Here is a 16,675-nt window from a genome sequence, read left to right as displayed (position 1 = left end):
GTATATGGATGAACATGCATACTCTAGTGGTTCATAATACTGTAAATAGCTCACACTACACATCGCTGCTCAGTGGTGAAGGTGCTTGATTTGTAATTGGAAGTTTGCCAGTTCAAGCCCCACCACCAAGTTGCCACTGTTGGGCGCCTGAGCAAGGCCCTTAACCCTCAATTATATTTAGTCATAACTGTAAATTGCATTAGATAAAAGCGTCAGCTATATTCTGTAACTGTAACACCTCTAACCTAGTGTATATTCCTTTTAGAAAGAGATTGTGGAAATAGTTTAAATGCACTGCAGGGATTCTCAGTGTACACCTACCTATCTTGTCTGTGTTTTGGGTATTTATTGACATACACTGGAATACGAGTCACACTATTATATCTATGAGCTCAGTATCCTCAATCCCTTGACACAGATAGAATTACTGTGATGGCCCATAAATAATGTCAACAACACCAAGAATGCCAGAATCCCATTGGATTACTGACAAGCTAACAATGAATGCCAAGATGTTTGTAATAGGAGCCAGTTCTGACAGTCTGGAACTTCAGTAGTCATGAAGACATTCAGGGGGCTGGTGCTTAAAATTTAAGTGCAAGTTTTAAGGAAACACTAAGAGATAGTGTCTGATCCTTTTTTAAATCAGAGATCTAACCTGCATCTTCAAATTACAATCCAAGTGACAACATTTATTCATTTATTGCCATGGGATCCACAACCATGTGTATATAAGCAACATACCACATAAAACAAAACAGTACTTAAAATTCGAGTATGACAGCCTGATTCCAGCTATTAAAAATGGTCAAATTGAAAATGTATAATAACATAACACTGACTTGGGACTGAAGGTTATAGCTGATTTAACCACAGGTTTATTATTTAGTTATTAAGCTTAAAGCATGTTATTCAGCAATGACTATATGAAAAAGAGGTAGTCACAAGGGTGAGACATGCTAGTCAGGACCAGCATCCATCGCCTGCGCACCCGCGTTTAGGTCGACTCCAGCCAAGCTCACCTCATCTTTGCTCTCTTTGAAGGAGCCTTGGGACCTTCTGGCCCTGGATGGGCCACCGGCTGCGTTGAGGCGCACCTCCTCCTGCTGGCCGAACAGCTCCTCCACCGTCCTCACATCGATCTGGTACTGCTGCTGCCGCACAGCCAGTGTCCATATGTTGGGCTTGCCGCGTACCTTCTCCTCAGGGATGGGCTTCCAGCAGAAGCTACGCACCCGACGTTTCCTCCGCGAGGTATGCAGGAGGCCAGCCTGGGCCGGAGGAGGTGGAGGTGGCGGTGGAGGAGGTGGGGGCACAGCCAGAGGTCCGATGGCAGAGTCTGGATTGGGGCTGTGGGCATGGTCAGGGCCAGGGGTTGAGCATCTGGGAGGGCCCGGGAAACCCGGAGGAGCGTTCACTGGCTGCTCGCTAGCTGGGTCAGCAACAGCAGCCCCGCTGGCCATAGTGGGCGTCACAGGGGCCACTGAGGGCGATGGGATCGGAGCAAAGCCTGGATGGCCAGTGTGTGGACTGGGTTTGTAGCCTCTTTGAGTGATTTAGTTAAAAAAACTAACTGATTAAGTGTAGCATTTCTTCTACATATAACAGGTTTATTGCATTATTTTCAATGTCAAGATGTGTCACATTAAATTACCTTTTAATCATATATTCATTCTCGCTTAAGCCATCATGATTTCTTTGGGTGAATATATTTGAAAAGATCTTACAAACATACATAATCTAAATAAATACATAAGTGGCCTGTTCCCTAACTGCCTCAGGAATCAGCCCACAATATCGCACAGGTCGATCACACCACAGCCCATCTTTCAGCTCTGACACAAAATGTCCGGCTGCTCCTTTCCTGGGATTCTGCCCACCATGGAGAGGTCAAAGGTCAAAGGTCAGTGTCGCCGAACTGCAGGAGGGACAAGAGCACACACCACAAGGAGAATTATTCCAGAGCGATCAAGCAAGGGATCCAAGAGCGAATGGAATTGGGTGGGGGGGAGGGGGGGGACATCAAAGAATAGTCAGCTGTGCACGATCAAGGAACAAGCAGCAGTAGGAGTATTGTTCAGCTGCAGCTATTGAAGTCAGCCTTCAATGTGTGAAAACGACGCTGACAGACGAGCTGAATCTCCGCTCGTTAGACTTTACATAACGAGCACTCTCCCAGGGACGTCTGCTTTTCACCATGCCATGATTTGACACCAGAAATTTCCTTTACAGAACATTAATTACATTAGTGACATCATGTATTGCTCAATCCTCTCAAAAGTGGATAGTTTTATACTACACCAACTGTTCATCCAAGCTCAAATATATTTAAAAACTAAACATGTTTTGCCAATCCATTCAGTGTACCTAAAATAAAAGGATAACTGTACAAAACTGCAAGTTTTTGTGAGGCAATGGACATACGGAGTAGATGAACTGCAAGCGAAACACATTTCATTTATTATCTTGTGTACGTGCGACCTTAAAATACTGTTTCCAAAATACAGATCAGCAGTCCTCAAAATGTAACTACAGTTGACAAAAACAAACTAGTTGTTCGCTAGGTATACTTCCGTTTTCCTTTCTGACCAAGATTTATAACTGGATTTGGCCAACTTTGCTGACTTTTTATGATATTTTCATTGAAAGCTAGCCTTCAGAAGGGCTTTTCAATTAGGTACACCACACAATGAGAGTCTGACTTGTAGTCACTATTTAAAGTTAGCTGGATAAAGGTAGCATGTAGAGAGACAGTGGCGTTTTACTAAATGCTGTAGCCTCTTCTTCACAAAGCTGAGACGGTCCAAGCTGCTATTGATTAGTATCACACTCAGATAGAAATGCATCAAACAGTTCCAAACCTATCTAAAGAAGCCTATATGATATATAAAAATCCAATGAAGATTCTAGGTGAGTAACGGCCATGTATTCTAGTAAGAGATGTAGTGAAGTAAACAAGGATTCCAGAGAAACAAAAAAAGTTTTGGACAGAGGTCCTCCATCAGCTGTGCAAGCAAAGTGCTTTTGAATTAATAGTAGGACGAACCAGTTTATATATGAAAAAGGAGATTTTAATCATAACATTAATTCCATAGGCTTCTTTGAGTTTTCTAATTTCATTGCTGCCAAAACAACAACTGGCAATGCATTATGTCATTAATGCAGTGTGCATTAGTATTAAATTGCCTCGCCACTGGAAATGACAAATCCTTATTTCTGTTGGCCCAAAGGTGTTCAACAAACCGATAAGAAAGCCTTCTCTTGTAGTATAAAATTGATTACATCTCTTGCAAGTAATACTGTCACGGAATGCTCCCCCCACTAGTCACGTGGTACGACCTGCCGCTTGCACTGGGATTCACTATTGTTATTTGTAACCACGCCCCCCTTGAATGCACACACCTGCACAGTTTAGTGTTGTATGTTCGTCAGTATATAAACCCCTGCTAGTGTGTCCGTTCGTTTGTATAACTATCGTTAATATTTGTAAGACCACAGTTGCTATTACTGTAGCCTGTGTTCATGTTCACGCTATTTAACGCGAGTTGTCTGTGTAGTTGTGTTCACCGTTAATGTTATGTGTGAGTGCCACCGTCGTCTTATATGTTCAATGTTAATAAATGTGCGTCACACTCTAAGGAGTCTGCGTCCTGTTCCGCGCCCTGCGGCACTCGGGCGACCGCGACGAAAATTTGCACTCTTGGAACTTTATTCCATGGAATAAATTATTTAAACATTACTTTTACACACACACACACACACACACACACACACACACACAGTATATATATATATATATATATATATATATATATATATATATATATATATATATATATATATATATATATATATATATATATATATATATATATATATTACATTTAAAATTTTTTTTTTTTTTCTTAACCTTCAACATTAGCATGCCACATTGTTTGCGTACAGGATATTCTAAACCTAAGCCCACACTTCTCCTTTGAATATGCAAATGAGTCACATTACACCAAGCACAAGCGACACAGGAGGTTGCCAGGGCGACATAACACTGACCAATCAGCACCTGCAAAGGCAGCTGTTTCACTCTCAGAGTAAGAAATATTCAGCCCCCAACAAAGACTCCACTACACATAAACTGAATAAACAAGGATTAGGCTAGCTAAGTATAAAGTCATTTATGCATCAATGATCAGGCCATTTTAAATAAAGACATAGCTATATATATTATATATAAGGAAACCAGTTAATAATCTTATTATAACCTTAATTTCATTAGACCATATATAAGGTTAGTCTGCATGAACCTGTGTGTCTGTATATGCAGCTGTGCTTCCATGCTATAACTGCTGAATCAGTGAAAGCAGCAGTTGTGTGAGCCACTGAACATTACTGAGCTGGTCTCATGCTCTTGGCTCCTTTGATGTGGGGGCCTTTGTGCAGGTGACAATGAGCGGCTGAAGGGTCCACTACTAAGGCATCGGGTTTCTTCTTCCATAGAACCGTCACAGCTGACACAGAACAGCTTTCAGCTGGGAGAGCCTGTGTCATCAGCCACAGTAGCATGAAGGAGACAGAGATGAAACTCCTGTCCCACCCAAACTGACACAGCACTTCTATTGCATGTAAGCAGGTCTAAGCAAAAGGAAACCACCTGTTACAATAGGAAAAATGAATGCATTTTTTCCTCTTTAGGTAAAACACAGTCACAGAGAGAAAAAGGATTCAGTATACTTTCTGCACAGTTGCTTATTCGCACAGTGCTGTGACTGAACCACGTGAGAAGCAGTGACGACTCTATATTTGAGGCACACAGTTTGATGCACAGTTAACTCCAGTAGGCCCTCTCCTCTGTCCCCCACATTTGATCCTATGAGGTTTTTACTAATTAAAGTCCCTGGAGTTGGGCCAGGACTCCGGTTCCACGTTACTTGTGCCAAGTTAGCCACTGTATGTGGTAATTAATTCATAGGCCGAAGAGGATGGAGCTCAGTTCTTGGCATGACTAAAAAAATGACCACAGGGCTACAGTTGGGTGGCACAGAAACTGACCAATGACAGATGGGGTAGAAGTTTGGTCTAGTTTGTAATAATACACTTATAAAAAGTACCTAAAAGAAAAAAAAGACTCCTTAAGAGTACAGTGAAAGCAGGTAAAAAGTGGCCTCTCTTTAAGTGGTCAGTGAGTATATTCGGTTGTTCTGCTAGCAAATTACAGCTACACTGGTTATAATAATAGAATGATAAACTTACATGATGGGTGTAATCATGTAAATAAATGTACAGACATAGAGTACATATACTTGTAGGCAAAATTATAAAAGTACTAGGTTTACATTCAAGTGCCGTCATTACTATAATTTAGAATATTAAGAGCACTGGAAAATTAAAGGCAGGCTAACATATCATTTAGAGATCAGCATAGAGTTAAACCACTACATGCAAATTTTACCCTACTGAGGAGGGGAGAGGAGAGAGTTAACAGTCTCAGACAATCCTGTCTTTGCTGCAATGTCAGACACTCCTTGGAGAAGCAATTCTCACCAAGAAGGAGCCCACCATTACTGAGGGCAGATTTTTAAAATCAGTTCAGGCTATTATGAAGTGCAACCAAATGCATTTAATATTATAATCTCTCCTCAGATTACACGTAACATTAAAACCATTAACAATTATTTTGAAGATTATATATCCAGTGTCAGCATGGATATAAGCACTTGGCAGGTTCTTTATCTGGGAGGATCAGAGCTCTAGCCCGAGGACACTAGACATGTCTGAATGAAGCTAAAAGTGTCTGGTGAGTAGTGACTCTACTAAGGTCTCCATTGAGAAGTCCATTTTCTGTACAAAGGCCATTGTTAATTTAATGGGCAGATCTATCTGACTATCTTCCCATCTCTCTCCATCTCTCTCTTTCTCTCTCTCTCTCTCTCTCTCTCTCTCTCCCTCTCACACGCACACACAAAATAGCTGGTAATAAGAAAAGGTCCCAAACTCCCAAATAAAGGAGGTGTGGGGTGGGGCTGCAGTGGGGGGCAGAAGTGGGTGGGTTATGCCGCAGAGTATCAGTGGTTGCCCTAAAGGAAAGAGTGGTGGTGCGAGTCCCTTTCCCACACAATGGATTAGTCTTTTGCTTTTAGGAGTTGAACATTTTTTAAAAGACTATAGGGCTGGGGCAGGGGTGCTATTCTTTAGCGCAACAAAAAGTTGGAAATAACTGGAGTCATGTAACTGGGTAGAATAAATCATGTGTCAAATAAATCAATAATGCCTGGTCTGATGAGTCTCGATTTCTGCTGCAACATTCGGACCGTAGGGGCAGAATTTTGAGTAAACAACATGAAAGCACGGATCCATCTTGCCTTATATCAATGGTTCAGGCAGGTGGTGGTGGTGTAATGTTGTGGGGGATATTTTCTTGGCACACTTTGGGCCCCTTAATACCACTGAGCACTCCTTAAAATGCCACAGCCTACCTGAGTATTGTTGCTGACCATGTCCACTGCTTTATGACCACAGTGTACCCATCTTCTGATGACTACTTCCAGCAAGATAACGCGCCATTTCTCAAAGCCCAAATCATCTCAAACTGGTACGTAACAATGAGTTCATTGTACTTAAGTGTCCTCTACAGTCATCAGATCCCAGTCCAATAGACCACCTGTCAATATGTACCAAATTCTCTGAGGAATGTTTCCAGCACCTTGTTGAATCTATGCCATGAAGAATTAAGGCAGTTAAACCCATTACTAGCAAGGTGTACCTAATAAAGTAGCCGATGAGTGTATATATAAAAACATACATAAACTTTTAAAACTACTTGGGCAATAGATTGTCTGTTCACAATTTTGGCCTATTTTCAAACAAACCGATCATACCAGCATAACATCAGCTCTCCTTTGTTTACCTCAATAATTTATCCCGTGTTTTCAAATTTGACTTAAAAATAGTCTATCGATCCCTGGAAACCGCATTCAATCTGCTAAGTGATTGGACTCCATGTAAAAGAGCTTTACAAAAACAAAGCTGGAGCATGCTCAGCCCACGTCATACTCTATCAAATCCACCAAAGAGAAACCATTGCCTCTCAGCTTCTATGGCAACAGAATGCTAGGGCCACAATGGACTGCAATATCTCTGATAAACTGCCACGTGAATTCAAGACCTTCGGATAGTCAAGCAAACAAGGGATGTTGGACACATCCCGCACACTGATAGCGGCATTCAAAAGGCTGTTTAAAGGGTGACATATGGAACAATGTGTGTTTTTTTTCTGATTAGTTGACGTTTGCGTGTTCCCGGGTCCATGCCAAACACATGCTAATGGTCACACAGGCGTGTGCAGCTACAATGCACATGCATTATATTGCTGGCTTTCTCAGGTCAGGACTTATGCAACCCAATCCCTACTCTTCCAAGCCAGTTCTCTCCACCCGTCGGATTCGTTTGGCACCTCCAGGTACCATGCTGTGGGTGAAGGCTGATATCTAATACGTCTGGCAGACGAGGCACAGGGCACTAACCCGACATGGTGACCATGTAATCTACTCCCTGTCGACACGAGGCACATCCATTGTCGAACAGGGAAAAAAACAAAAAGAGCTTTATTAATGGGATCCTGTTAGACGTGAGGAAAGACAAAACGATTAAGAAATGCTTAAGGAGACTCAAGAATTAACATCTAAACAATGCTTGCACTTCACGTACAACAGTGGGGTACTTTGTTGAATGTTCCGACAAATGGTCTGTTCTTAGCTAATTAATCTGATTTTCACCCTAAATAAATACTTGGGGTTTTAGTGCATTTTGTAAAAGGTTGTGAAACGCAAAAAGGCCCTCTGAAAAAAGTATGTCACTGTTTTTGTGTGTGTGGTGTGTGTGTGTGTATACAGGGCACCAAATGGGCATGGGCAGAGTTAGTATGATTCTAAGACTGACAGGTGGTAGCAACCTGTTGGTGCCCCTGTGTGTATTTTTGTGTGTGTTGTGAGCATCCTACCTAATCTCAGATACATAAAATGAGTGCTCTGTGAGGGCTGTGATTAACTGACATCCTCATGATCCAACAAGCCTAAATAACTTTGGTGAAAATAATGCTTTTTACCCTGACATTCAAGGGTTTACCACACATTTTACTATATCACTAGGCATATCACTATTACAATATGTAGCAATATAATTAGAATATGCCATTTTATCCTTACAGCCTCCATGTCCTTTCCCTCTCCACTGATCTAAAACCAGTTATGTGTCTTCTTTAAGCAAACCTTTAGCTTTGGGAAAGGAAATCTGGTCCTAGACCTGCTATAAGTCTAAATGGGGACCAATCCGATGTGTAGTTTAGAAGATCTGGCATGAGAGCTGACGTAACTTTCTTCTGACCCACAAGGTATTCAGGATTCAAAGTGCAACCTGTTCAGAGTGATGTAAATCTATCATCAAGTCTCGAGTATCTTAAATAATCAGCCTCTCATAAAACACCACGCCACTACACCAAGGACAAGAATACATGCGTGTAGGCAACATGCTCCATTTACAGTGAGAGCTTACTTGGGGCAGTAAGGCAAAAGAGTTAAATTTAGTTAGCAGCATCTGGCTGAGCATAAAAGTAGCACAGTGCCACACAGAGTGAAAACACCAGTTTAGAGATAGACTGTAACACCTGGGTTGGGTTAGGAAGACTTGAATCCCCATCTCTGAGAAGGGCCATCTTCAAATCAGATAAACAAAAGATAGTGTCCCTTGAAAATATAACAACATGGCCACCATTTTGTTGAGCAAAAAGTGTAATGTGTCTTATCCACCATCTGTCACGTTTGGGTACCTTTTGAGGGAATATAGTCTCTTTCCTCTTCTCTGATATTTATTCAACTTGGCTACGCATTTTTAGTTGTCCTCTGCACTTTGACACTATTCAGTAATGCAAAAGAAAACCATGGCAAATCAATTTCTGAAAAAGAGGAAACAAAGCCCCCACACTAGACTGCACTACTCATTTATTATATTTCAATCCTATGTGGATCTTTAGCAGTGACATGACCATTCCAGTGCTCCTCATACAAGTGAAATAGATTATCATTACATACTATATATAGCATTAATACTACAATACAATATTACTACTTTATGTTTTATAGTATACTATATATATGAATTATATCAAAATAGCAAGATAAAATTAAGAAATATGACCAAAATAAATATCTTTTTAAAAATTCACCTCTGTACTAAAAATACCTACTTAAATTTATGCAAAGCGTAATAAATAATTACAACTATGCCTTCTATAAAAATATCTTCATATCAGATTTCTGACTAAGGCCCGAAAGCAGAGAACTCAAACATCCAATATTGCTCTTTTTCACGCAGTGTATCACTCCCCCTCTTCTTTTGGAGTGTATGATCTGACCTCCTGCCACCATTAAATTCAAATCCACAAGGTCATTACATTTACAGCATTTAGCTGACACTTTTATCCAATATGGCAAAACATATTTGAGCAAAATCCACACCTACATTGTCATAAGTGCCTACTTTTTATTATTATCATTTTTAAGCACCTCAACCAGGTACCCATCAAGAGGTTGTGCATGTGATGCTACTTTTTGATGCAACAGTTGCTGAACACATGAATATGTACAATATGTAACGATGCTTTTCATCAGAAGATGACGAAAAATGAAGGAAATTAAATATGTCTTTGTGTATATCAAAAGGGTTAGCACGGTACAGCTGCTTTCCAAAGCAGCTAAAGAACAGCAGCTCAGTCAGGTGCTAATGACATTCAGGGGCAGGGGGGCTAATGGGAGTTGGCCAAAACTGCACAAGCCAGTTTGACCACATCAAAGAGAGCCAAGCGAACAAAACACAGCAGGAAGGTGAGTGCAGCCCCCCACACTCCACTGCGACTGGAAGCGTCTCTGTCGTTCAACCACGCCTGCACTTCCTCAGCCCTGCGGTCAGTTCCTGTGTGCCACTGGATGCCACCGCCTCAAGAATGGTTTTCCCAAGGGGAATCAGCCCCAATTAAATGGTGTTTGTCTTCACATCTAAATGACTTTTGTTAGCAAAAATTGTTTACTTTGAAGCATTCTCGATTTTATGCTGGTCCGAAAGCATTGTGGTTCTTTCACGGATGGTTATAATGAAGCTAATTTAGACTCAGCTGTGGGACAGAGTTATATTTGACCCAAATACAGCTATCTTTCAGGGAGAAAGAGGGGAGAGAGAAAGATCATTTAAAACTATAATCAAAGACAATTAAAACTGTGGCACAGCCGTCTCATGACTGGCTACTAGCAGATGGTAAGTTTATAGGCCGGCTTTGATTGATATATTACATCAGTCTTTGATACACGAGCCCTTGAGCACTGAGCGTTCATAAGCTTTCGTTTCAGTAGTACTATAACATTTTTGCTGCAATTGCTAACTGGGCCATTTTCAAATCAAGGGGTCTGCCATTTGCTTTGCATCCATTACACATTATGACTATGTCCTTCCACGTTTGCCTGCTCAAGGATAAGAGGAAGGCTTTGAATTTAGTTCTCCTGCCTAGTGGATGGATAGCGACACAAGATCTCTTGCTTGCCACATGCAGGTGTTCTACATCGATACTCCCTGGTCATTAGAGTAGACGATATCTAAGGGCAAAAAGAATCCACAGGAATGTGTTACTGTGAAGTAGATTAGTTGAGTGGGACCAAAGCAGAAGGAAAGTTTTAATAATTCTTAAACTTCAGACGCAGAGGATGAAAGCAGTGCAAATGTTAGTGACACTAAGTAGCATGATTCTGGAACCTTTACTTGAAAGGGCTTTAGAAACCAGCAGGGATGAGAATAGATTTCTCAAATAACACTGGGCTCCTAGACCTCATAATGTCTAGGGTGTAAGAAAGGGAAGAGAAATCACGCCAAGAAACACACCACACTAACCGCATACTGCATCACAGCTCACACACTCTAGAAACCCGGTCAGCTATTTCCCCTCCATAATTTTGTGGTATGGTGCAGAAGCAGAAAAATCCCATTTTTATCATATACAAGTTACCTTTGCTGACAGACTAATGGAAAAACAGTGCCACTAACCATTTATATTATTGCTTTGATGAAAAAAAAAGTAAACCTTTTAGTCAAAAGTCCTTAAACGGATCTTTTAGGATTTCATAAGTGTTCCTTTACCAATCTGTCAAAATCATTTTGCAGTTCACAGCACAGCGACACACCATGGTAGGCACACCGTGCTCAGTCATGTTTGTAAAATGACTTTTAATTGATTGTTTTTAACCCAAACACCAGTCACATCCACTTAACCTCATGCACAGCGACTGAAGGAATACTAAGCCTACTGATGGGCATGTATTCAGTTTTTTAATTGCTACAAAGATACAGGTGAGAATGTGTACTACACATTTTGCATGAAACAGCCGAGCAACATGTTGGAATTCCCTAAGCTGATAGCTGTTTACTCTGCTAGCAAACATGTTCAGATACACACGTCCGATAGTTTCCTAAAGAGCAATAACGTGTTTATACATGCACACAGTCATTTGATGCAGGCATCACATGTTGACAAACTTATATAAGATAAACAATCTGTATATCACAATATATCTGATGTATGAGCATTATAGTTTGGCTATCTAAGCCAGTTTAAAGAAGCAAGCCACTTTGAGAAGACTGAAATTATTAAAGTAAATTAAGCTTTAAATTGTGTAATGCATAATTGGGGAAGTCCCACATTTTACACCATGAAGTCATATGTATGCCTAGCTTAAAATGAACAATCTGCTGGGTGGATCAAAGGTGTAATGCCATTAACAATGTCACGCAACCCGATTGATGGGCACCCCCAATGGGCTGGGATGGAGCTTTCCAAAAGCAACCAAAATTAAAGGAGGGCCAAACCAAATACAGCTGAGAGTATGTCTCCCCATCTATACTAATTCTGTTTTGACAACCAGCAAAGTGCAGTAAATGTTCAGCAATTTAAGAGCAAGGTCATAATTACAGCCCACAATACTGAGGGTAAGCTTTTAAACATATGGCACCATTAACTAAGTCTGTGATCTGTCCTGACCTGTATAAACCAACAAGGGCATTGCAAGCAGAGATATTATATGGGCATCAATCTAATTTCATGAAGCAAACCAAGGATTTCAAATAGCACAATGTGTGCACCTACATACACATGCACATAGTCTTGTAAGAATACCGTTATAATGACTGCACTCCGCCAACAAATTGCTTAGTTGGATTCCAATCAAAGAATCACTCAAACAGAAAGCTGCACAGTTTACCTTGAATTAAATGAGTCTATATCTATAAGTTATATAGCTCCATGAGAAGAAAGATTATATCTAACCAATAAAAAGGACTGCAGCAATTTGGCCGGGATGATTAGTGGAATTACAAGTTCATATTCTTTCCAGGAAAACATGGGCATCCAAGGATACTCAGAGGTAAATATACATGTGGCCTAACAGATGACACCAAAATACGTGAGCAACTGGTACATTTCAATTCAATGGGTTTGACATGCTTGATCCTTTCACACTAATCCAATGTTGTTGCACACCTTAGATTGCATTGTGTTCATAAATCTATGTACATGCATGTAGGTATATATTTATGTAGCCTATGTATTTTTCAGTGCAAGTTATCCAATAGTCGCCAATTTCCAAATACATGTAAAACAGGCACTAAAAACAGTACTGTAAGTTTTGTCTCTTTAGAGAGTGAGAGTACCCTGCCTTATGACCACTATATAGTATAAATGATAACGGAGTATAAATTTTAAATCAAAACTTAGTCACAGGTTATTCAGACAAAATACAATAAGACATTAGATAAGACTCTAAAAAAAACTCTCACCTCTTTCAGAACTAACTGCAATGAACCAGAGATGGACTGCACTTAGCAATGGTAAAAGGACTGAATTACTATCTTTACCCTAAGGTTGTTATTACTGTTGCATTTTCAGACTGGCAATTTTTTTTTTAACATGAGCCAAGTTATCTTGGTATATCATCACCCTAGACAACAAGGTCTCATAAATCAGCTGTGGGTCTAGACATTAGCTACAGAAGCATAAAAATACAGCTTGGGAGCTGTAGAACAGCAGGTGGAAAGCAGGTGACCCAAAACACCTGATATTTACTTGGTGTTGGAATTGGATTGACTGGTGAATGCATTCCCTTTTAAGGTCCATTAGCGGGTGCCATAGGAGGGGAATAAGTTCAGAAATAGTGTGAAGAATGATTAGCCCCTTATGCAAGCCATGGAGGAAATGCTTATTTTGACAATCTGATCACATGCCATACCTTTTGATGAATACTGACCACTGTTTCAGGGAGTTCCTGCGCTCTGCTCTTAGCAACTAGAGATGGATGGTGTAAGCATCAAATGGCGTAATCCTCTCAAGTGCTTGTTTCTTGTATTCCCACAGTGATTTATGCTGAATTACATTATTGAAGGCCAAGGAAGAACTTCCAGCCAATGAACACTGACCAGATCAGAAATACCCGCACTCTTGGTTACCATGATCAGATACCTGACCCTGTCTGACTAGACATTTCATAGTGTTTGGAATACAACATACCCTAATGACCATAAGGATGCACAATTTCGGAATGGGTTAGGATTTGCCAACAGGACTCGCGCATTAAAGTGTCAGTTGTCATGGCGACATAGCAACAAGACAACCACCACCCTCCCCCTTTTGCGCTGACCCTTGGGGAAACTTTTTTCTCCTTGCACTTTGTTCCGGAACTCTTGAATGGATTCTCCCTGCCTCAATGCAGCATGAGAAATGGCCTGGGCTGTCATGGAGCCAGGCTGGGCAGGGTCGGGGGTAAAGCGAATTACAATTAAAAGCGACGCAAGTTGTGACCCAGCAAGACAATAAAGCTTACAAAGACCTCTGGAGCTCAGAACACCACCCAAGAGTTTATTTGTACTTAGAGGCTAGCAACTATAGGAGCTAATATATATATATATATATATATATATATATATATATATATATATATATATATATATATATATATATATATATATATAATATATTAGAGAGAGAGAGAGAGAGAGAGAGAGAGAGAGAGAGGCAACAAATTTTTTTACCTTCTTTACTTCCCTGGACTAAAATAGTTGGACTTTACAGTACATTATATTATGCCTTCAAATCTGCTTTTAGAATTATACTACAATGAACGGTTTCTAAGTGTGTCAATTGTACATTCATTATATATTACTTATTCCTAGATAAGGCTATTATTGCATTTAAAATGTGTACAAACATACTTCTAAAACGTACAGTGCATGGGTTTTGTGTATACTTTGCCTCAGGAACGTCCCTCTTCAGTGTCCAGCAGTATGACAACATAGAGAGTATCTACTTTCGCTGGTGCCACTTTTCCATACTATACATATTGATATATGTGTATACTGGAACAAAAAAAAAAAAACTATGGAGAAATTTTGAAAACATATTTAGATTCAGTATGCAAAAACACATCATAAACAGGGAAGCAAAATCACTGTTGACCAGTGTAATCAGACTGTGACAATACATTGGATTTGAAACAAAACAATGTCTAAGCTTTGTGTTGAGGGTCATTATATCTATTTTGGCATATATGGCAATACTGGCATCACAGCCTTTCTTGTTACATAGTTACATACAGTCATCCCCTTCTAGAAGACCATAACAGAGACTGTAATGGAGACCGTAATACACACTGTAGTGAAGAGGGGATGATATGGGGGCATTTCACTACTCAGCTGCTTCATAGACAGCTGTGTCACTGCACTACTGGTTGAAGTGCAGTGTAGCCAGCCAAAGATTGAGAGGTGATTTTAAATGCAGCAGTTGAGGTTGGTATCTTGGACTAAGAAATGTCATTGCCAGAAAAGCATTATGTTATGAGACTGAAAAAACTAAACAAACAAACAAAAACAAAAAAATCCCAAAACAAAATAAATCAAGCAGATGCATAGTCACGGGATTTGGTGTGTCTGTGACAAACCTGAAACACGCTCTCAAAGCTTTTAGGATCCACATGATTCAATCAATTGGCCCTGGCACTGAATGTGAATTTCAGTTACTGGTAACTGCAGGCACAAAGCCCCACCAAAACAAACAAGCACTGGAAACGGATGTATTATAGGCCTAGCAGAACATCACCAGGGAAGATATTCAGGATTTGGTGATGACTTTGGGTCACTGACTTCAGGCGGTTATCAACTGCAAAGGACCTACCACCAAGTGCTACACATTTAGTTTAATATTATGATAACTGACCAACTATGTCATTGATTGTACTGGATGGGGTTAGTGTGGGCTGTAAAAAAGGGCTCTGATTTCTATAGGCTTTATCCAAAACACATATGAACAACTTTTATTTAAAGCTGACATTCTGGAGTTTAACCTCATTGTTTCGTTTCAAAATCTAATGTGCCGAGATACAACGCCAAAGCTGCGAAAATGGTGTCATTGCCCATTTACTATTGGACAGTACAGGAAACACGTAATCATGGCATATTATGTCATGCAACTGTCCAGTCCATTCACTGAATGTCTTATAACAACTGTGGATTTAACCTCCAAGTCAGAGACGTACCGGAGTGTGTCTCTTATTTTTGGCTGTAAAATATGTGCCGTGCAGAGACAGCTTTGGCGCAGATTAACAATAGGCTGCAGTTATTAATTCAATCACGCACACACACGTAGGCTCGGCACTGACCAAAATTCTTTTAAAAAGACCTTGGAACCACTGTGGAATGGCGTCCTTACGGGGACTCTCCTGCACGTGATTAAACGGGAGGAAGAATCTCGGACTATACACCTGTCATTCTGCACTGATGCACAATCGTGGAAACACTCGAGTTATCTTATTAACGCAAATATATAACAAACACAGGCACCAGCCCATTGACAACCACAGTAATAAAACGATGAGCACAGCGAAGTGAAAAACCTTAGTGTATGCCATGTACGGGCTTAAGAGGTTGAAACATTAACGTAGAATAATAAATAAGTAAATGCATAGATATTGTCCTTTCTGGCCTACTGTAACACAGCGAAACAACGTATCCATTATGAAACACACTTTTATAGAAAAAGGGCGAGATAAGCTTGAACCGTTGAAAGTCACATGATGATACAGCGGTTCAAGTGTCTAGTAAAAAGACAGGCAATTCAAAACAGAATGTAGTGACACTGCAGGCGCTTTTGAAAGTGAAGGAGCTCTTACCGCGTTCAGTGTGAGTGAGAAGTACGAATATCCTTTTTCCTAAAACCGACAAGGATATTCCCGACCGGGAGATGTGTGTCGTCCTGCGTCCTAAGTACAAATCTCCGGTACGTGTGCATCACCTCAGCAGTCCCGCGCTGAAACCTGCTGGATATCGTGGCGTGCGGACGCTACAGGCGCCGCAAACGGGACTGGCGCATGCGCCCTCTGCAAAGTGCACGGCCCAGGTGAAGTCGCTGTCACCGCCCATTAATAACACATGTGCAAGGCAATGGAAATCACGAGAATGGAGAACTAGCTCAAGAGATTTTTGATTGTGTAAAATCTTTGTGCGGTTACCCTCTGTTAAGTAGGGCTTTTGGTTGCGCAATGTCTTTGACTTTCATAATATATTTACTAGTCTAATTCTACAACAAATTAAATGCGACACG

At 40.6% G+C, this 16,675-nt stretch overlaps 1 protein-coding gene across 1 annotated transcript in view; it reads right to left on the bottom strand.

The window, feature by feature from the left end:
* The window catches only part of fhdc1 (FH2 domain containing 1), a 28,083-nt gene extending 11,671 nt beyond the window's left edge, over positions 1 to 16,412 (bottom strand). Inside the window, exons 1-2 of the mRNA XM_027016537.2 lie at positions 16,245 to 16,412; positions 1,023 to 1,918 (exon numbers count right to left, since the gene is read on the bottom strand). Of these exons, the coding sequence (XP_026872338.2) occupies positions 1,023 to 1,463 (441 nt within the window). The 5' untranslated portion in view covers positions 1,464 to 1,918; positions 16,245 to 16,412. The remainder of the gene's footprint in view (positions 1 to 1,022; positions 1,919 to 16,244) is intronic.
* Between the last annotated feature and the right edge of the window lie 263 nt (positions 16,413 to 16,675).

The sequence above is a fragment of the Electrophorus electricus genome, chromosome 9 (assembly GCF_013358815.1).
Source record: "Electrophorus electricus isolate fEleEle1 chromosome 9, fEleEle1.pri, whole genome shotgun sequence".
NCBI lineage: Eukaryota > Metazoa > Chordata > Actinopteri > Gymnotiformes > Gymnotidae > Electrophorus > Electrophorus electricus.
The sequence above is the reverse complement of the archived record's forward strand: the minus strand, read 5'-3'. Positions and strand labels throughout refer to the sequence as shown.